The sequence below is a fragment of the Struthio camelus genome, chromosome 2, assembly GCF_040807025.1.
Source record: "Struthio camelus isolate bStrCam1 chromosome 2, bStrCam1.hap1, whole genome shotgun sequence".
In the NCBI taxonomy this organism is placed as follows: domain Eukaryota; kingdom Metazoa; phylum Chordata; class Aves; order Struthioniformes; family Struthionidae; genus Struthio; species Struthio camelus.
Genome location: NC_090943.1, coordinates 1,625,549 through 1,645,138, shown reverse-complemented (window position 1 = coordinate 1,645,138; position 19,590 = coordinate 1,625,549). Strand labels below are relative to the sequence as shown.

At 61.6% G+C, this 19,590-nt stretch overlaps 1 protein-coding gene and 4 non-coding genes across 11 annotated transcripts; all 5 read left to right on the top strand.

The window, feature by feature from the left end:
- The first annotated feature begins 1,736 nt into the window (after positions 1-1,736).
- TBRG4 (transforming growth factor beta regulator 4) lies at positions 1,737-18,020 on the top strand. Of its 7 annotated transcripts, none has more exons than XM_068934019.1 (11): positions 1,737-1,805; positions 4,111-4,611; positions 7,893-8,210; positions 9,612-9,783; positions 12,140-12,297; positions 12,895-13,005; positions 15,152-15,296; positions 16,329-16,571; positions 17,263-17,374; positions 17,523-17,637; positions 17,763-18,020. In XM_068934019.1, exons 2-11 carry the CDS (start codon positions 4,186-4,188, stop codon positions 17,862-17,864), a joined length of 1,902 nt encoding a protein of 633 aa, XP_068790120.1. In that variant the 5' UTR covers positions 1,737-1,805; positions 4,111-4,185; the 3' UTR covers positions 17,865-18,020. The 7 variants fall into 7 exon arrangements, with proteins under 7 accessions (XP_068790120.1, XP_068790118.1, XP_068790119.1 ...); XM_068934017.1 differs by having other exon boundaries at positions 1,742-1,805; positions 4,173-4,611; XM_068934018.1 differs by lacking the exon at positions 1,737-1,805 and adding an exon at positions 2,773-3,283 and having other exon boundaries at positions 4,173-4,611.
- Positions 5,272-5,409, top strand: LOC138066405 (small nucleolar RNA SNORA5). The gene has a single exon (XR_011139843.1). It is a non-coding gene; the product is annotated as a small nucleolar RNA SNORA5 (small nucleolar RNA).
- On the top strand, positions 8,912-9,049 carry LOC138066402 (small nucleolar RNA SNORA5). Its single transcript, XR_011139840.1, has one exon. It is a non-coding gene; the product is annotated as a small nucleolar RNA SNORA5 (small nucleolar RNA).
- On the top strand, positions 15,704-15,841 carry LOC138066403 (small nucleolar RNA SNORA5). Its single transcript, XR_011139841.1, has one exon. It is a non-coding gene; the product is annotated as a small nucleolar RNA SNORA5 (small nucleolar RNA).
- LOC138066404 (small nucleolar RNA SNORA5) lies at positions 16,920-17,057 on the top strand. Its single transcript, XR_011139842.1, has one exon. It is a non-coding gene; the product is annotated as a small nucleolar RNA SNORA5 (small nucleolar RNA).
- Positions 18,021-19,590: the final 1,570 nt, after the last annotated feature.

Below are 19,590 nucleotides of genomic sequence, written 5' to 3'. Positions count from 1 at the left end.
CTGTGTCCCGACACCCCCCACACCGGGGGGTCCTGTGTCCCGACACCCCCACACCGAGGGGGTCCTGTGTCCTGACACCCCCCACACTGGGGGATCCTGTGTCCTGACACCCCCCACACCGGGGGGTCCTGTGTCCCGACACCCCCACACCGAGGGGGTCCTGTGTCCCGACACCCCCACACTGGGGGATCCTGTGTCCCGACACCCCCACACCGAGGGGGTCCTGTGTCCTGACACCCCCCACACTGGGGGATCCTGTGTCCTGACACCCCCACACTGGGGGATCCTGTGTCCCGACACCCCCACACCGGGGGGTCCTGTGTCCCGACACCCCCACACTGGCGGTCCTGTGTCCTGACACCCCCACACCGGGGGGGTCCTGTGTCCCAACACCTCCCACACCGGGGGGGTCCTGTGTCCCGACACCCCCCACACCGGGGGGGTCCTGTGTCCCAACACCCCCACGCTGGCGGTCCTGTGTCCCAACACCCCCCACACCGGGGGGGTCCTGTGTCCTGACACCCCCCACACTGGCCGTCCTGTGTCCCGACACCCCCCACACCGGAGGGGTCCTGTGTCCCAACACCTCCCACACCGGGGGGGTCCTGTGTCCCGACACCCCCACACCGGGGGGGTCCTGTGTCCTGACACCCCCCACACTGGGGGATCCTGTGTCCCGACACCCCCACGCTGGGGGGTCCTGTGTCCTGACACCCCCACACCGGGGGGGTCCTGTGTCCTGACACCCCCACACTGGGGGATCCTGTGTCCCGACACCCCCACACCGGGGGGTCCTGTGTCCCGACACCCCCACACCGGGGGGGTCCTGTGTCCTGACACCCCCCACACTGGGGGATCCTGTGTCCCGACACCCCCACACTGGCGGTCCTGTGTCCTGACACCTCCCACACCGGGGGGGTCCTGTGTCCCGACACCCCCCACACCGGGGGGGTCCTGTGTCCTGACACCCCCACGCTGGCGGTCCTGTGTCCCAACACCCCCCACACCGGGGGGGTCCTGTGTCCTGACACCCCCCACACTGGCCGTCCTGTGTCCCGACACCCCCCACACCGGAGGGGTCCTGTGTCCCAACACCTCCCACACCGGGGGGGTCCTGTGTCCCGACACCCCCACACCGGGGGGGTCCTGTGTCCTGACACCCCCCACACTGGGGGATCCTGTGTCCCGACACCCCCACGCTGGGGGGTCCTGTGTCCTGACACCTCCCACACCGGGGGGGTCCTGTGTCCCGACACCCCCACACCGGGGGGTCCTGTGTCCTGACACCCCCACACTGGCCGTCCTGTGTCCCGACACCCCCCACACCGGGGGGTCCTGTGTCCCGACACCCCCACACCGGGGGGGTCCTGTGTCCCGACACCCCCACACTGGCCGTCCTGTGTCCCGACACCCCCACACCGGGGGGGGGGTCCTGCGCCCCCACAAAATGGCGGCCGCGGCGCCCTCAGCCGGACTGGGCGGATCTCGCCGGCGGGCCCAGGGCTGCGGCCTCCCGCGGGGGCAGCGGGGCCGGGGACCCCCCGGGGACGGACGGAGGCCGCGGCGGGGGGGGTGGGGGGGGGGCAGCGGGGCCGGGGGAGCTCCCGCCGCTGCCGCCGCCGCGCCCCTCACGGCGCTGCCCCTCCCCCCGCGCCACCGCTCTCCGCGCGCCGGAAGTGTCGCGCCCTTCCCGCCCAGCGCCCTTTCCGCCAATGGGCGCTCGCCGCCGCGCGTTGACGTCATCGCGCCGCGCCGGCGCGCGTGCGCACGGCGCCTCCCCGGCGGCGCGGCGCGGCGCGGCCGAGGTCAGGCCCGGCGGCGGGTGCGGGGGGAGGGGAGGACCAGGACGCCTGGGCCCTCACCCCTGGAGGGGGGGGGGATGGGAGGGGTGCGGGGTCGTTGGGGGAGGATGGGGAAGGCTTGGTCTGCGGGGGGATCAGGCCCGGGGGGGGGGGGGGCGGTCCGGCTGCGGCCTTGGTGGGGAGGGCTGGGCCCGGGGCTCTGGGGGGCAGCAAGGCCCGGCCTGAATGGGGGCAGCCCTGGGGGGGGACACACGGCTAGGCCAGAGCAGGCTTCCCGGGGGGGACAGGCCCGGTGAGTCCCTGGGGGACAGTGGGCCAGGGCAGGCGAGGCCCTGGAGGGGGGGGCGGGCGGGACAGGCGAGGGGAGGCTCTGCGTGGGGACACGCGTGGGTGGGGGGACATTAGGCCGGGTGAGAGAAGGCGCTGTTTGGGGACATGCCTGGGTGGGGGGGCATTAGGCTAGGCGAGGGGAGGCTCTGTGTGGGGACACCCGTGGGTGGGGGGGCATTAGGCCAGGCGAGGGGAGGCTCTGTGTGGGGACACCCGTGGGTGGGGGGGCATTAGGCCAGGCGAGGGGAGGCTCTGTGTGGGGACACCCGTGGGTGGGGGGGCATTAGGCCAGGCGAGGGGAGGCTCTGTGTGGGGACACCCGTGGGTGGGGGGGCATTAGGCCAGGCGAGGGGAGGCTCTGTGTGGGGACACCCGTGGGTGGGGGGGCATTAGGCCAGGCGAGGGGAGGCTCTGTGTGGGGACATGCCTGGATGGGGGGATGTTAGGCCAGGTGAGGGGAGGCTCTGTTTGGGGACATGCCTGGGTGGGGGGGCATTATGCTAGGCGAGGGGAGTCTCTGCGTGGGGACGTGCCTGGATGGGGGGGCATTAGGCCAGGCGAGGGGAGTCTCTGCGTGGGGACATGCCTGGGTGGGGGGACGTTAGGCCAGGTGAGGGGAGGCTCTGTGGTGGGTTGACCCTAGTGAGACCCTGGGAGGGGGAACGAGGCACAACCAGGCCAGGCTCTGAGCGGGAACAGATCAGGTGAGGTCCTGGAGCGAGGACAAGGCCGGGAGAGGCTCTGCGTGGGGACAGCCCAAGGGGAGACTGGGCCGAGCCTAGTGAGGCTGCAGGGGGGGAAGCTGGGCAGGGCAGGGGCGCTGGACCGGGAGCCTGGGGAGGATGGGTTGGAAGCAGAGCAGGTCAGGGGGAGCTGGGAGCAGCTGGCTGAACCGAGGAACGGGGAGACATCCTGCGGTCAGGGCTAGGCCCCGTCAGGCCCTTTAAGTGCCCCACACGAGCTGGGGGCAGCCCTGGCTGCGGCACTGGTCTCTAGGGCAGCAAGGAGGCGCGTGTGCTACAGGGCTCAGATGAAAAGGGGAGCCCTGCGCCAGCCCCGGCAGCCTGCTTGCCTCCTTCTGAGGTTGCCGCTTCTCAGATTGCCCTTCCGTGGCTGCGGGTCTGAGCTGGCCTGGCTGCTCTCGGTCTGGGGTAGGTCCTGCTGTTCAGCAGAAGCTTTAGGGAGTGCTAAGAGGAGTCTTGGTGCGCTCGATTGATTGAAATCCCGTCAAATGAGGGTGACCCGAAGCACTCCTTGAGGTCAGCTGCTCTGTTGGCTGCGTGCGCGGCACCAGCGAGCCTGGCAAAAGACTCCTGGCGCGATTGCAGCCGTAGGCACGACCACACTGGGCCAGAGCAGAGGCCCTTCTGGACCAGCTCCACGTCTCCAGAACGCCTAGGGAAGCCCTGTGGTGCTCTAAGGCTTCCTGAGATGGATGTTGGCTTCTCTGCAGGCAGTAACCCTCAGTGGGTTTCTTTTCCATCAGTTTGTCCAGTTTGCCCTTGAAACCTTGTAAGCCATGTTAACCTGTCATAGCAAAGGTGACTGGAAGGGCCTTCCAGAAGTTATTTAATTCTGGGGCTGTCAGACTCTTGCTCTAGGTAACATCTCGGATTCGGTGGTGAGAGCGGAGCCCGCAGTGGCTCTTCCTTGCTCCGGCCCAGCTGTTTACCGTTTTGGAGTGGTGCATGCTGCTTTGGAAAGCCGTGCCGGAGTGCAGCCCCTAAGGTAGTCTGCAGTCAGATCAGCACCACCAGAGAAGTGTTTCGCCCCTTCTAAAGCCATTCCCATGAGGGAGACTTCACGCCTCCTGTTTCAGTGCTTTGTTGATCTTCAGAAAGCTTTTGTTACCGATTCAAATCGAATGTTGATGACTGAAAAACCCCTTTTCCGATAACTGTTAGTAGAAGTCTGCTGCCTCCCCCTTTTTTAATGTTGAAATGTTCCTTTTTCTAAAGTGCTTATTTTCCTTTTGTAGTGTTTCCAAAATGTGGCACTGACCTCCAGTCCGTTACAGCCTCAGTCCTTCTTTCCCTGTAGACGTAGCTGCACAATGGCAGCCCGACTGGTGCGGCACTGCTGTTGGCGGCACTTTGGTGCCTTCGTCTCTACTCCCTCAGCGGTCCCAGCCTCTCTGCTCGTGTCGGCTGGTAAGATGGTGATAGCCAGAGCTCTCCCTCAAGGGCCTTTCACTTCATTTCATGCTTCGAGTCCCTGCAGCTGGGCCGACGGCTTCTCCGTCAAAGAGCAGGTGGAAGACAACAGAAATCCAGAGCACAGAGTGATTAGCGAACTCATTGAAACAGCTACTAGTCCTCAAGAACTCTTCCAGTTGAGTGAACTTCATTCTCTCAATAGCAACCAAGCCTCCCTAGTAATTATGCAACTTTCCCGACTTGCAGCAGAAAAAAAACTGGAGACTGAAAGCATTTTGCAAGACGAACGCTTCCAACAGCTCGTTGTCATCACTGATTCTCAGGTAAGTTCCCTCATGTGGTAGAGGTGTTTTTGGGAAGAACGTGATTTGGGAAGCTGACTAGGTTCCTGTGTATGGAGCTAGCTTGACTGCGTAGAGCAGCAGCTTTCCCGGGAGCCCTTGCTGGGGATCTGTCAGACTAGTTGCATGTTTAGGATGTGTACTTTTCCTCTCCGAGGGAAAGCTGAGGGGACCAGGAAGCGGAAATGACCAGCTCCGTCCCAAAACCTGAGTTATTTCTGCAAGCAATGGTTTTTATGTCATGGACAAAATATAGCAGGATAAAAATACTTTCTTTCTCTCTGCAGAAATTTATAGCGGCCAGGGACATCATACACCTCAGTGGACAGAGGCAGGAGACCATCCCTGTTAAGCTCTACTTTTCTCCTTCCCCTGTCCGTTTTCAGTTTTCTCAGTAAAATTCACCTGCTGCCCTTTCAGCCGTTTGTGGCAAAGATGTGTCGTAGCCATGCAGCCCGACAGCTTAAGGGACTTGCCGAGAGCTGCCGGCGCCTGCGGTTTCTCACCTGCGCATCCTGGTGAATTTACTGTCATTCCCCTCGCCAGTGCTTAGCCCCAGGAGAAGCCTGCTTGTAAGATGGGGTGTCCAAAGGAAATCGGTGCACTTTGCGTGGTACTTTATACTCTCCTTACTTCAAACGTTGTCAGAAACTCGTCAAATGCAGTGCCATCCTCTGTGGCTGGTACTGGCTCGGCTGGCTACTGCAGAAATAGCTGTAGTTCATGGGTCCCAGGTCTCCCTGACTGAGCTCTGGGGCCACAAGCGTTCTGCAGACGCTTTGATGTTTCTCCTGATCTGTGCTATAATACCTGCTCCCTAAAACCTGTCTGCCTGAGGATAGCAGGTAGGATTTGTCCTGAGGGTGCTGAATTAGCTAAACCGAGCTGAAACATTTCCGCTGTATTTTGAATGAAAGTACTGCTTGTGCTAATCTACGTAGCTCTGTGTCACCATTGCCAAGTGACAAAGGGGTGCGCGTGTTGGTGTGATGATTCGACGGAGAAGTGATATCCCAGAGCTGGTAAAGCCGTGTTGCTGCACCGCTTCAGTGATAGAGAGGCGAGAAATGGCTAGCAGACCTGTTAGAAACACAACTGATCCTTTTCCAGAGAGCTGTTACTACAACCTACAATCCTAGGTAATTTGATGTAAGAAGTGACTGTGTAAACGCAAAGATGTTTTAACGTAAAAACAAATTAATCAGCTTGCAGCGTCTTTGTGTAGACGAGCCAGAGACTTCAAATGATCGGCACTCGGGAGGAAGAGCTCCTAATGGGCTGTGAGGTGTTAGTGAGCGGTCAGGTGTGCGGAAATATAGTCTCAGTGCACGGATGGAAAAGACGGGGGGATCAGTAAAGGGGGGCAAACGTGATTCTGGTTCTGCCAGTGACCTTCCGGGCGACGCTGGGCAACTCGTGAGCTCCGCTCGTTTTGTCCGCTGCGTTCTGGTTTGTGATTTTTCTCTCAAGGAACCTTTTGCAGAGCACCCTCGGAGAGCTCAGGTCGTCCTTGTACAAGTGGTGGTTCCCTAAGGCACCGGACCGTGCCTGAGCATCGTTTGAGGAATTTGCCTTGCTGGTAGAAACGCTGAAGTTTTGACAGGCCGGAAAATTAAAGCCTTTGTTTGCCTGAACACACACGGTGCATCCTGCTCTGAGTGCCGTGAGCCGTTGCGTTGCCTTGCTTGCCTTCTGCGCTGTCAATTTGAAAAGCGATTCTTTGTTTCTTAAACCATTTTGTAGTATTGCGACGTTCTGTCAAATAGGTGCTGTGCTCTGCCTGGAGGTGGCTGTTTTAGTAATCTTTTCTGAACAGCGCTGTGAAGGGGCCCTTTGGTATTGATGTTATCCTATGGATGTAGTTTGTTATTGTACAAATTGGTAGAGCTTTTGGACTGGGAATTCTGTTTAGCTGCGTTTGGGTTCTGGTGAGAATAACCTAACCACAGAGCTGAGCTGTAAAATGCTGCCCAGCCTCTGGGAAACTTCAACAGACTGGGTCTTGCACATGAACACGGGCTGGATGTGGGGGCACAACAGTAGTCATTTTCTGCTTGACCTTCTGTTGCTTTCTCTTTGGAGAAGCCCTCATGCATCCTTTGACTTTGGCATCGCAAAGCAGTGGCAGAACACACACAGGACGGGGAAGCCTGATCTGGAAATGAAGAGGCTGATGGCCTCGTGGCTGAGGTACAGGGCGTTGCCTGACACCAAGGAAGTGAAAGCTTGAACGCTGATCGCTCTTGGAGAACTGAGGCACCCATAGCTCCGTCTCAGATCCGGGCAGCTGGTGGAAAAGCCGCAGATGGTGGCCGGGGAGAGTGGGGCTGGGCAAGTCCTGGTGCAGTGGGATTCACGCCTAACGCTGTCTTCCTTTTAGAGTCATTGGAAAAAAAAATGAGCGCTGAGGTGGAAGTATCTGCTCCTTCTGCATGGAGTCAGATGAGCCTCCCACTCTGCCTCTGGGAGACCGGTGCTCTCGCCCCAACAAGAACCGCTCTGAAATGCGACTTCTTACTCCATGGAGCCTATTTGGCAAGGCCTCTAAACATGGTCCTTTCACATCGGCCGGGACAGCAGGAATCCCGAGCCTCAGAGCTCCTCAAGTTTCTTGCCCTGAACTATCCTTCTTTCTCACTGCTCCTTGTTTCACTAGTCACTGGTGCCGTATCCTAGCCACACCATGGGAATGTTTAGGTGTATACACCTCCAGAGGAGGGTAAAGTCTACTTAAACGTTTTACCCAGCCACTAACAAATCTGCATAGCTTCCTTCTCTGGTGCGCTGAGCGGTTCAGGACAGAGCGAGTTTACGGTGTATATGGCAGCTCTCTGCATAAATGCTGTGTAATTCGCTGTCAAGACTTAGTCACGCTGCCTACAGGCCTGGGTAGGGCTGTGATCTTTACGGTATTTGGGCACACGGCCTCCGTTTGCGATAAAGGCACGCGGCTCACCTCCCACACCAGAGCACTAGGTCGCTCCGGTTTGTGGCTGCAGTACCTGACTGCACGGTTTACGCCTGCAATGATAGGCAGGGGTCTTGTGTCGTGGTGGGAGAGAGAGAGCTGTCCCGTGGCCAAGAAGGACTCGCCCTCCCGTTCAGCACTGGCCAGTTCTCTTGCCTCTCTGCGGAGGTTGAGCGTTGCCTGGTGTTTTCTCGTGGCTGACAACTGGGTGGTTGGTGCACTTGAGTACAAGCTCGCTGTAACTCTCATGCTCTGTCTGACTGACGTCTTTCCCGTATTTCTCTTTGCTGCCCAGATTTCTCAGGTGTGGAATAACACCCTGGTGAACCTCTTAAAGAGCCTGTACTCCCTGGGGATGGACAGCAGCAGGAGGGAGATGCAGTCGGTGGAGCACGAGGTGCTCTGGCGGCTGAGGCGCCTCAGCTTCAGGCAGCTCGCCTCCCTGGCGGAGTTCCTGGCGCTCAGGCAGGGGAAGGAGAGCAAGCTGCTGAACGAGGTCATCAAGAAGCTGGAGCTGCGTTGGACAGAGCTCGAGGGCACCAAAACCGTGGTGGTACTGATGTCCAAGATCGGGCACATCTCGCCAGCTCTGATGGACCGGCTGGAGGACAAGGTAGCGGGTCGGGCTCTCCCTTCCCAGCTCCGTTTCTTTCAGCTGGGCTGTTTCCTGCAGGTGATAAAAAATTATATATATACATAAGGGAGACCCCCTTTCAGAAGCTGTTTAACCAGCCTGTCTCTTTCAAACAGTCTTATAGACAAGGCTCATTCCTCACCAGCCAAGTTCATTGCTAAGCCAAACTGCTTTGGTATGTGCTTACGGGCTCCTGTTTAAGCAGCTTCCTCTGCATAGGTGCTTTAGGAAGAGTTTGCGCTGAGGAGCCGTGTAGGCAAGGGAGCTCGCACACGCTGGCACCTCCCAGGGTGTGCTGGTGCGAGGGGATGACTCACACTAGTCTGAGCTGATGTATTTCGTTTTCCTGCTGCGGCCCGCTAGCAGGGGACGCACAAGAGTTACCTTGGCTCAGATGACGAGCAGTAACTTACGGAGCCAGCATCAGGCAACTGCCCAAAATTTTGTCCTTTGCTTCACTGCAAAAGTTAGGCTGTGATGGGAGCTAGAACAGAGAGTTAAAACCATCCTTGCTTTCAGGCTGCCTCTGGACACCTTCTTTCAGCCACCTTTAAAGACTGGGGAAGATCTGTCCTCTTCACCGTGCCAGTGCTCAGTGGGGTCCCTGTTTCTTTCACTCCCAGGATGAGGGAAATGTCCTTTGGGAAGGAACCGCTACAGGGACCTTGTGACAGCTTGATTGCAGCTGCGTCAAATTCAGTCCTCATCTGGCCTGTGCTGAGGACTGGCCAAACAGCTGCCACAGCAACACCTGTAGCTCATGGGCCCCACTGTCTCTCACCCTCGACCCTGGGGATAAATAAATGCTACAGACATTAGTGTGAGACAGGGCGGAGCGCTGTAGCTCGATCTAGCTGGGCTGTCAGCCTCACGCGGATCCCAAACAAAAGATGTTGGACAGTGTCCCGCAAATGAAACAGAAGTTACAGTGGAAAGCGAGAGAATGACCCAGCAGCGGATGCCATTCCTCTGTCAGTCTTTGCTTGGCGCGTATTATAGCGCCTGGAGACCGGGCTGCGGCACAGAGCACAGAGTCAGGGCAGGGGCGGGTGCTGGAGTTTAGCTGAAATGGAAACTGAGGTCCTGCCGGCCGGAGAATGGCAGAACCGGCAACGGTGAGATCCTGGACAATCTTGTTGACATGAACGTAGTTCTGCTTCTCTTCAATCTCCCTTGGCATGAGCTGTTACTCTCCTCTCCCAGCTCTTTAGCCTTACTGTGAGCTAAACACTGGCCAGGTCCGGTCAAGTCGACGTGTTCTTGGAAGGGCCCAGCTAGTCACGTATTTGGGGATGATGCATCGCGCTCCATATAAAGGCTATCTCTGTTCCTTGCTTTGTGCTTTCCCTTCACATCTCTGTTCAAAACATTTATTGGCAGGCTCTGGAGCTTGCTGAACAATTCAACCCTGATGATATCCGGAAAATAACACTGGCTTTAGCATACCAGAACCGGCGCTCTGTGCCACTGCTCCGGGCCTTGTCGTACCACCTGATTCAGAAGCACTCCGAGCTCAGCCTCAACGTTTTGATGGACCTGATTTTTGCCTATGGTAAGTGTGCTATGGCTGTGCTGCGACCTGCTTTGTTGAGCATTACATGTGGTAGACTCCCGTTGAGCTAGCATTTGATGGCGTTGCTACCAGGGCGTTGAAGCCTGGCGAAGGAGAAAGGCTGGCAGGGTACGTTAGGCTGGACCTAGTGCCCCACCTGATGGAGCCGTGCGGTTCCTGGAGTGAGCACAGGTACATCTGCAAGGCCTTGGTGCCTCTCCAGCTTGCAGTGCAGTCAGTGCCATGAGCAGCGCTGATCCTATCTCTCGGACCCTAAGCCTCTGTATCGCCAGCCCCTGCCACAGACTCCTCCCAGCAGAGGTTTTTCACACCTGCTCAGTTTGGAAAGACCTTCTTAGGCAGCAGGACATGCTCGCTCTGTTGCACACCCTGCAACTCACCTTTGTCCTGTCACCAGGACCTGGTTGTGCTCCGTCGATTGTACGCTCCGGTTTCTTTCTTCAGACGCACAGGAAGAAGGGAACCGTTGTGTGATGAGAGAGATCTTCTGAAGGGCAGGCAGGATACCAGGGAGCCCGTCTGCCCTGCAACATAGGCAGCTAGCGAGCTACTTAGATAAAGTCCCCAAAAGGCCTAAAATCATCTCGCCCCTCCTCCCGTGGCCGTGGGCTTCTCAGGGTTTCTCTGCCTCCGTTTCCCTGCTGGCACCTTGCAGCGCTCAAGAGCAGCCTGTTTCAGGACGGCTGAGCAGGAGCCCTGGGGAGGGCTGCACTGCCGAGGTGGAATTAGCCTGTTTGCAGGGGGACGGTGCCACTGCAATAGTTGCTTTCTGTCCACCCAAGATGTCCTAGTGGCAAACTGATTAATGTTTGAGAAGCACTGGCTGCTGAATTCGTACTGTTCAGTGGATGCCTTGCGACAAGTACTCTGAAGTGTCTGCTGACACTTGTAAAAGTAGCAGGGCAGTGACAGCCGTCCTGATTGTGTTTCTGGCCCCAGGGTAGACCAGAGCCAGCAGGTACCTGCTGGTAACAGACCCCGTGTGAAACAACTTTAGAAAGAGCAGACTAGCAGTAATTGATAATCTACGTTATAATCCTGGGTTTCTTAGTTCTCTGGCCCCTCTCTCTGTGTAATGTTTTGTGTGGTCTTGTTCTCTACGTTACTGTTGGTGGCCGGCAGAGAGCCCAGGCGAACAGGGATAAAAGAAGCCGACAGAGCCGAGCAAGAGCCCTTCTGCGCAGTTTGGATGTTCAGCTCGTTGTCTGGCTTCCCAGAGTGATAACAGCCCTTCTCATGACCATTGGGGCGTTTATTTTTAGAGCACAGCTAACCCGCAAAGGAATAACCCCAGTAGACCTGGTCTTGGAGAGAGCTGGTGCTTCTCTTGTTAATGTTATTAGCTTAGTTACTATTAAACTGATTAATCTGGAACGAATTTCGAGGAAAGTGGTGGATTCTCCATGTCGTGGCCTCCAAATCTGTTCTGGAGGCCGTTCTCGGAGACGACACTGCAGGAGCTTCAGCTCAGAACGGGTAACTGGATGGTATTGACAGGCCTGTGTCATGCACAGAGATCAGGCCAGATAATCCAGCAGTTCCTCTGGCCTTAAAATATACAGATAAAATTCATTTCATTGATTGGATGTGATTGGGAGCGAGACTGGCTCTCGCAGGCCCAGGCAATGCTGTGGGGGTGCTGCTGAGCCGGCTGCTGCACGGGGCAGGCTGCGGCGCGGCTCCCCGCCGGAGCGGTGCTCTGCCGAGGTGGCTGGGATGGCTGCGCACCCCTCGGACCTTTCTCTTTTTCGTGCGTAGCTGCCGTGTCGTTGCACCGGGATGGCTTGTACGGGTCGTTGCTGCGGCGAGTCCCAGGCGCAAACGCGGAGGGGCTCCCACACGCGGCAGGGGACATCTTTCTGCCTCCCGCTGCCTTCGCGTCCCGTGCCGTGCTCAGCGCTATGGTGTTTGCGCTCCTCTCGTGCAGGAGCTGCTCCCCTCCTGGCAGGTCCGTACTGACCTGAGCGTCTCTGGGGGGGTTGTGCTGCAGCCCCCAGCAGCCCTACCGGGCTCAGGACTCTTCTGGCCACACCGGCGGCTGCTGCAGCATCTGTAGCACCTGGGACTATGTTTTTGGAGATAAAATCTGCCGCCGGCGCTAGACGCAGGTGTGAGCTGGCATTGGGATTTGGAGCTGGTGGGTGAGGCAGGACCCAGCAGAGACCTGGTCTAGCTGTGTCTGACCAGAAAGGATGGAGCCAAGCCAATGGCTGCCTCCGAGCCTCCTCTGATCCTCGCTTTGTGCTTCTCCTGCTTGTGCCGCCACCGCCCTTCCAGGCGTAGCTCCCGTACCAGCTCCTTGTAAGTAGCTGCCACTTTCTTTTGCCCCTTTAAGGAAAACTGAATTTCCACCAGCCCCAGGTCTTCCAGAAGATAGCCACTGACCTGCACCCCCACGTGTCCACGATGACGCCCGTCGAAGTGACGCGCTGCATCAGGTCCTTCGCCGTCCTCAAGTGGCTCAACCTGCCGCTGTTTGAGGCCATTGCACAGGTGAGGAGGTGGGGGAGGAGGCCGAGGGGAAAAAGGAAGCACCGCTGGGGCCAGCGCGACTCCGATCCTCCCCAGTTTCCAGGACGTGCGTGGCAGTTCCCCCCCCCGCTCTCCAGAGAGCGCTTGCCGTGTCGTCACTGTTCTCCCTACCCGGTGGCTGTAACTGGGTTTGACGGTATTCACTGTTCATGCTTCACTAAAATCGACGGTCGGAATCTGTGCTGATTTTTGGGCAGTTTCAGCCCCCTTTCCAGCCTCCAGCCCCTGAGTCCCAGAGCAGCTTCTCTCCCCAGGCACCTGCAGAACCTGGGGAGGGAGCCCCGGCCACAGCCTCTTCGCAGCCCTGACCCAGTTTTATGTGCCTGCGCCTCTGTGTCTGTACCAGACAAGTAGGAACGTTACTGAGCTCTGCATCTACTCACAGCTTTCCTTCGTGCCAGGGTAAAATCCCAGGGCTGCACAAGAGGATCTTTTGCTTGTGTGTTCCCATCCTGCCGTGGGGCTGGACGTGCTCTTGACTAGCGTTTTCGATCTTTTCCTGTCTGTGCTCGTTTGGGAGAGATCGAAACCTCTGATTTTGTCCCTTCTGTCTTTCAGTACGCCCTGGACAACACCAAAGAGTTGTCGGTCTCCCATGTGTGCAGTATCATCCTGTCTTTTGCCCGCCTGAACTTCCAGCCCAGCGGAAGCGAGGACTTCTTTAGCATGGTAACCTTCCTCCTCTTCCTCTCCTTGTAAGCCTTCCTCCCTCCCTCTGCAGAGCCAGCAGAAAGGCTGCAGATCTCCTCCTAGCGCATATCCCTATGCAAATGTGAGTGATGGATGTCTCGAGCCAGCTTTAAACAGCCAAGACGAGAGATGGAAACAGGTAGCCCAGAGCTCAGGCCAGACTGAAAAACCCACACAGAGCTCCTGTGGCTGCTCGCTTGGTTGTAGCCGAGCCATTTAGTCCAAGACTGGCTCAAGAGTCCCCGCGAGCTAATTTGCCTAGCACAGATCTAGGCAGCGTGTGGGCGTTTGCTTGCCCTCCTGGACTCTGATTGCCGTAATTAACTCTTTATAACGAGGCCACAGGTTCACAGTCACACGGCTGTTCTTGGCAGAGCTGCGTGACTCTCCCAGCTTAGCCGAGCCCTGAGCCTGGCGGCGCTGACGCTGCTCGTCGGGCTCCGGGGAGCTCCCGAGGAGGACAGAGGCTGTTTCAGGCAGTTGCGCTCGCTGTCTTCCTGCCTGGGGACATGCTGCAAAGTCTCCGCATCCCAGCTTGCGGCAGGGAGCCAGATCTTTTCCCCTCTTTGCCTGCCTGGTGTGTAGCACCCTGTCCGCTGGATTTCCTGCTAAGTCACAGCAGGCAGGTGACTCTTAACCCCTTCACGGCAGCGTCACTCTGTCCACTGGGTGTCCCGCACGTGTGCTACACTAGCGACGGTAGGATGTAGTCATGCTGTAGCCAAGGCCGTAGCAGCCCTCCAGAGGTGAGCGTGGGGTAGATGCTGTCATTGGCATCCCCCTGCTCGTGGAGGAGGCGGCCGAGCCCCCGCGGGCATCGCTGAGTAGCGATGTGCAGGGCCCTGCCGTGCCCCGCAGGCCTGGGAGAGCCGCACCAAAGCCGGACGGCGGGTGGGAGCGCCAGGGCCCGAGAGGGAGCAGGAGACGCCCTGCGTTACGTGGGATTGGCGCTCGCACCTCCCAGCAGGAGCTGGCCGAGCCAGCGCGCGGCCTGAGGCTGGGGAAGAGCCCGAGAGCGTCACCGGCTCTGCACAGAGCGCGCGGGGCCTGGCTCTGCCCCCAGCGCCAGGCTGGCCTAGAGCGCTGCTGGGCTTTGGGGGGACCAGAGTTACCCTGGAAATTACGGGGCTCTCAGGTCCCCAGGGGGCAGCGTTGCTGTGCCAGGACGCTTCAGGGCGCAGAGCGTCCCGTTAGCGTCCCTCCCCTGGCTTTGCCATCTCCTGTGCTGACGCTTGCCATGTCCCTGGGTGAGGGAACGCGTCCGTAGTGCCACCAGGTCCTTCCCCACCTACCTGAAGGGAGAGATTCCCTCGGCCTATTTTGGGAAAAGTGCTGTCCCTATTAGGCCGTGCTCAGAGGAGATTTAGGTCTGAAAAGCAGAGGAGGGAGTCAGCTTGCGTACGTGACCTTGAGATCACGACCGCCGTCACTGAAAGCCCCGCAGCTTTGCCGCTCATCTCCTCGGGGACAGATGTAGGCCAGCGTTTTCCAGAGAGGAGCTACTTAGCCCTGAGCGGGCGCGAGCAGTCGCCGAGCACCCAGCAGAGGGAGCGCGGCTCTCCGCCTGCCCGGCCCTGCCGAGCGGCCTGCAGCCCCACGAGCGCTGGGGGATCGCAGCAGGACGGGCAGCTTCCAGGGATCCTCCGTGGCCTTGCGCCTTTCCCCTTCCTCCGCCTCTCTCTGCTTGGCTGGGGAGTTCCCGTGCGACGTGCAGCCGAGAAGGAACAGGGCCTAAATGGGCATTGCTCGTGGGCAGGACCCAGCGTCCCGCTGCAAGGCGGCTTGTCCCTCGTGGCCTAGCCGTGCTGGGGAGCTGGAGGTCTCCCTGGGACAGCGAGAAGGGCAAGATGTGGAAGTAGCATCCCCAGGTCAGCCAGGGGCTCCGGACAAAAGAGTTGTCCAGATAGGCCTGGTTTAACGGGAGGAAATCCTGTGAGGTGAGGAGCTTCCTCCTCTGGCTGTGATTCCTGGGCAGAATAGCCCAGCAGAAGCACTGCGGTAGAGAAGACGTTGCGCATCAGGTTCCCCTTAATGCCTCGGGGATGGGTTGACCTGCCAGGCCTGCACGTTGACATCAGGATCAGGGCATCGGCTGAGGCTGAGCTGTCGATTCCCTTCTCTCTAGGTCCATGAGAAGCTGCAGGACCAGCTGGACAGCCTGGACCCCCTGCTGCTGACGGACCTGGTGTGGTCGCTGTGCGTGCTGCAGCAGGCCAGGGCTCCCTACCTGCAGAAAGTGCTGGCACCCAACTTCCACGCTCAGATACGAGGTGAGGTGGGCATCTCTGCTGGCAGCGCAGGCACCGGGAACCTCAGACCTGGGCCAAGGAATGCCAAGCTTGGCCCATCTAAATTCGCATCCGGTTTGGCCCAGCACAGGTCGATGGTTCGACTGGGAGGGAGTTTGTCCCACTGGGGGTGGCTGTCCCGGATCCCCGCAGCGCAGGGCAGCAGAGCCGGGGAGGTCCGGCTCGGGCGGCTGAATCTGTTACACCGCCGGAGCAGCACCTGCGGAGCCGTCATCCGGGTGAAGCCGGGTGACGGTTTGCTCCCAGCTTTGTTGTGGAAACTGTGTGCTCCGAGGCGCGGTGCGCTGCTCCACTCCGGCGCTGAGGCTCGAGCAGAGGTGCGAGGCCTTGGCGTTCCCTAGCGAGGCAGTAACTGCTCCCCGGGGACGCGCAGCCCCGTCAAATTCGGTCCCTGCCTTCTCCGTGGCAGGGACCGGCCAGCCGGCTGCCACAGCAACTTCTGTAGTCCATGGGCCCCATGTCCCCTCCCGTGGGACCCTGGGGATAAAATCATGCCACAGACATGGGGCTCCCGCAGGGCTCTGCGACGAGGGATGCGCTTGGCTCGGGCAGCTTGCTGCGAACGCCCCGCGGCGGGAGCAAGGCCGGGCCCCGAGCGGGACCCGCGGCTGCCCGCGCCCGCTGCAAGGAGGCAGCCTGGTGGGACGGCACCGCCGGCTCTGCAGCGCTTCGCTTTGCCCGGTCTCACCCGCCGCTCGGGGAAGGGGGTCGGCCCCTTCTCCCGCAGGCGTTGCGCGGCCCGGGCAGCGAACTCTCGGTGGTTTGTGATCTGCGTCTAGGTGCTGGCAGGCAGCGACCTATCTGACAGCGGCCGAGCACCCTCTGCCCGCTGTGGGAGATGCGGCAGTGAGCGTGGAGCGGGTCCTGAGCGATGGGGCGGGAATGGGGTTGGAGCCGGGACTCTTGACTGGGGCAGGCTGAGGCGGCCCCCAAAACGAGAGCTGGGCCTGCCTGTCAGCCGCCGCTCCAGCGCTGCCCCTCTTCTCCCACCAGGCGACCAGTCCCTCAAGGCGCAGAACTTACGGCTGAAACTCACCCACATCAACGCTGCTGCCAGGCTGGAAAGCCCTGACTACGGGGGGCCGTTCCTGCCGGCAGAGGTGCTGAGCGCCCTGGGCCAAGCCAGGGAGAAGGTCACCTTGCTGCAGAGCAGCCTGCAAGAGGCGCTGGCGGGGGTGCTGGGGAGCAAGGAGAACGGGCGCTTCAGCGTCTTCACCGTCTACGGCTGGCAGATCGGTGAGCGCGTCCTCTCCCCGGCGCCCAGGCCCTCTCCTCGGTGGAGGGCACCGAAGTTGAGGGCATGGGCGCAGGTGCCAGAGCTCGGCCCCTCTCCCTCTTCGGCCTCGTAGCCTTCCTCCTCATCAGCGCTGCCGGGTCCTGCGCCTCCCACGGCTCGCCTGCCGAGGACGAGCAGAAAGCGGCAGCCCCGGGCGACGGTTGTGGGTAGCAGGAGCGTCCTCCTCCTGCAGCCAAAGGAGCAGCGGGCAGCGCCGAGGCTGACGAAAGCCGTCGGGGGGTCCGCTCTGCCTTCCCCTTGCCGGACCCCCGCAGCCCGCCCTGGGCTCCCCGCTCTGCCCCTTCCTCTGCAGCCCTGTCAAATTCGGTCCCCGCTTCCACCGCGGCGGGGACCGGCCAGCCGGCTGCCACAGCAACGTCTGTCGCTCGTGGGTCCCGCGTCCCCTCCCGTGGGACGCTGGCGATAAAACCGTGCCGCAGACACTCGTTGTGCCCCAGGTGACGTTCGGGAAGGAAAACGTCCCCTGTGGCAGGGTGGGAAGGAGGCTGGACCCCCCGCCCCACGCTACCGCCGCGGGAAGGGGAGCCGCAAGACCCCGCGGGCCGCGCGTCCCCTGGGGAGGTACGGGTGCGACAGCGGCGCCCGAGCGGGCCTCGAGAGCGCTCGCCCTTCCCTCCTCTCCTCGTGCAGATGCCGAGATGCTGGTGAACGGTGAAAACAAGCCTCTCCCCTTGAAGGGCTTTTGTGCTCCCCACCTGCTCCGCTCGGAAGGGACGAAGCCGCTGCCGGCAGGCGCCAGGAGGTGGGTCCGGGCTCAGCCGTGCCGGGGAGATCGGGCAGAGCCGCCTCGCCGCTCTGCCGGGCGGCGTTTTGCCCCGCTGCGCGGGCAGGAGCTCGCGAGGGCAGCGCTCGAGCCTCGCGGCCTCCCGTCCCTTCGGTGCGTCTCGCAGGGTCGCCTTCCTCAAGTGGGAGTTCCCCAACTTCAGCAACAGGAGCAAGGACCTGCTGGGCCGTTACGTCATGGCCCGCCGCCACGTCCAGGCGGCCGGCTTCCTCGTGGTGGACGTGAGTCCCCCAGCCCGCTCCAACCCCAGGAGCTCACTGCTCCGAGCCGGCTTTTCCACGAGCTGCTGAAAGCCGGCGAGCGCCGCGGCCCCGCTCTCACCTCTCCCTCCCCTTCCCCTCCGCAGGTTCCCTACTACGAACTGCTGGATTTGAAGTCGGACCGCCAGCGGACTGCCTACCTCAAGGACAAGCTCAACAAGGCCGTGGCCAAAGAGATGGCCAACTAAGAGCGAGGTTCGGCCCAAGACGCGGGCAGCCGGAGCCGGGCGGCAAGGAGGAGCCGTTCGCCCCGCGCGAGGCGGGGGCGGGCGGGGGGGGGGTCGGCAGGGGCCGCGCACGTGTGCGTGTTACGAACTGGTTTGGAATAAATGGATCGCTGTACAGTCCCGCTGGCTGCCACTCGCACTCTGCCCGCCCGCGCGCCCCGGTCCGCGATAGCCGTCGCCGCTCGCTCCGCGGGGCTGCGGAGAGGCTGGCCCGGCGTGAAGGACCCCCGCCGCACCGAGATGCTGCGGCGGGGTGGTAGCGCGGGCGGCTCTCGGCCTCCTGCAGAGCCGGAGGGGGGCAACGCGGCCACGTCGCAGCCCGGCCGAGTTAGGAAAAGACCCTTTCGGCCGTGACGCGCCGGAGCCGGCTGCCAGGAAGGGTTTTAAGGGCGGATTAAGCAGCCATCTGGCCGGCTGGGTGAGGGCAAGCAGGTCCCGGCCGTGGCGTGGTTTGGGGGTGACCCTCCGCCCCGAGCAGGCTGCCCCGGCCAGGTTTGGGGGGGGGGGAATGGCGCAGCCCCCCTGCCCGCGTCAGGGGGGGCCCAGCGCCGCGGCCGTGCTGAGTCGGCGGCGGCGGCCCTGCTTTCTGCTGAGTCACGGAGGCTGGCGGGGGCCGTTCCTGGCACCGGCGGCGCGCCGAGCCCGGGGCGGGCGCCAGCACCCCGCCGTGCCCGTGCTGGGTGCCAGCGCTGCGTCGTGCCCCCGCCGCTCGCCCAGCGCTGCGGCCGTGCCTCAGTTTCCCCCCCGGTGCTCCTGGGCTGGAGCTGCCCTTCGCCTGGGCCGGGGTCCGGCCTGTCCTTGGCTGGGACAGAGTGTCCCATGGGTGCCTGGTCCCCTGCGGGGCCTTCTTCCCCCCACCCAAGGAGCCGTCCATCTGTCTGTCCATCCAGCAGACCGTCCGTCCGTCCGTCCTTCCCTGCGCCTGGCCATCTGTCCGTCCGGCCGCCCGCCTGTCCGTCCGTCCGGCCATGTGGGAGTCCCCCCCCCCACCACCCGTCTGTCCGTCCTTCCGCCTGTCCATCCGTGCGCCCCCTCTGCTGCTCCCCCGGCCCAGCGGGGGGGGGTGGGGGGGGGCACCAGCCCCCGGGTTGCCGGGGAACCAGCCCCATCCTCCTCGCCGTCGCCATGGAGACGAGAGGAGGAGAAGGGCCGTTCCCATGGCGACGGCGGGCGATGATGATACCGGAGGGGTCCGATCCCCCCCCCCCCCCCCCCAAGTAGGACCAGGCTGGTCCCGGGGACCCCGGAGGCTCCGGTGTCGGGATCGCGCCTGCCCCGAGTGGGGAAACTGAGGCAGCCGCGGCCCCCGCCCGGCCGCTGCGGCTGCCCCGGCGCTCGGCTGGCGGCAGCGCCGCAGTGCCTGGCGCACACCCCGCCCGCTCTCCGGCCGCCCAGCCAGCGGGGGGGGGACGGGGGGGGGACGGGGGGAGGGGGGGAAAAAAAAAAAAGGAAGGAGAGAGAGAGGAGGAGAATAAAAAAAAAAAAAACCCTGCTGACATCATCGGGCATGACGGGGCTGGGGGGGCGGCCGCGCCGGGCCCCCCCGCCGCAGCCGCGCTGATGCTCGGCCTCGCCCGGCGCAGCCTCCGCCGCCGCCGCCACCGGGCCCCGCCGGGCCCCCCGCGCCCCCCGCCGGGCCCCGCCGGCCCGCCATGCCCGGCGAGGCCCCCCGCGCCCCGGCAGGTGA

Excerpts from the sequence above, each read along its gene's own strand:
- TBRG4 (XM_068934015.1), top strand. The coding sequence starts at position 3,564 with ATGGATGTTGGCTTCTCTGCAGGCAGTAACCCTCA. Across the intron at positions 3,599-4,172 it reads TCTGCAGGCAGTAACCCTCA|ACGTAGCTGCACAATGGCAG; the intron begins GTGGGTTTCTTT and ends CTTTCCCTGTAG. Across the intron at positions 16,572-17,262 it reads CGTCTACGGCTGGCAGATCG|ATGCCGAGATGCTGGTGAAC; the intron begins GTGAGCGCGTCC and ends CTCCTCGTGCAG.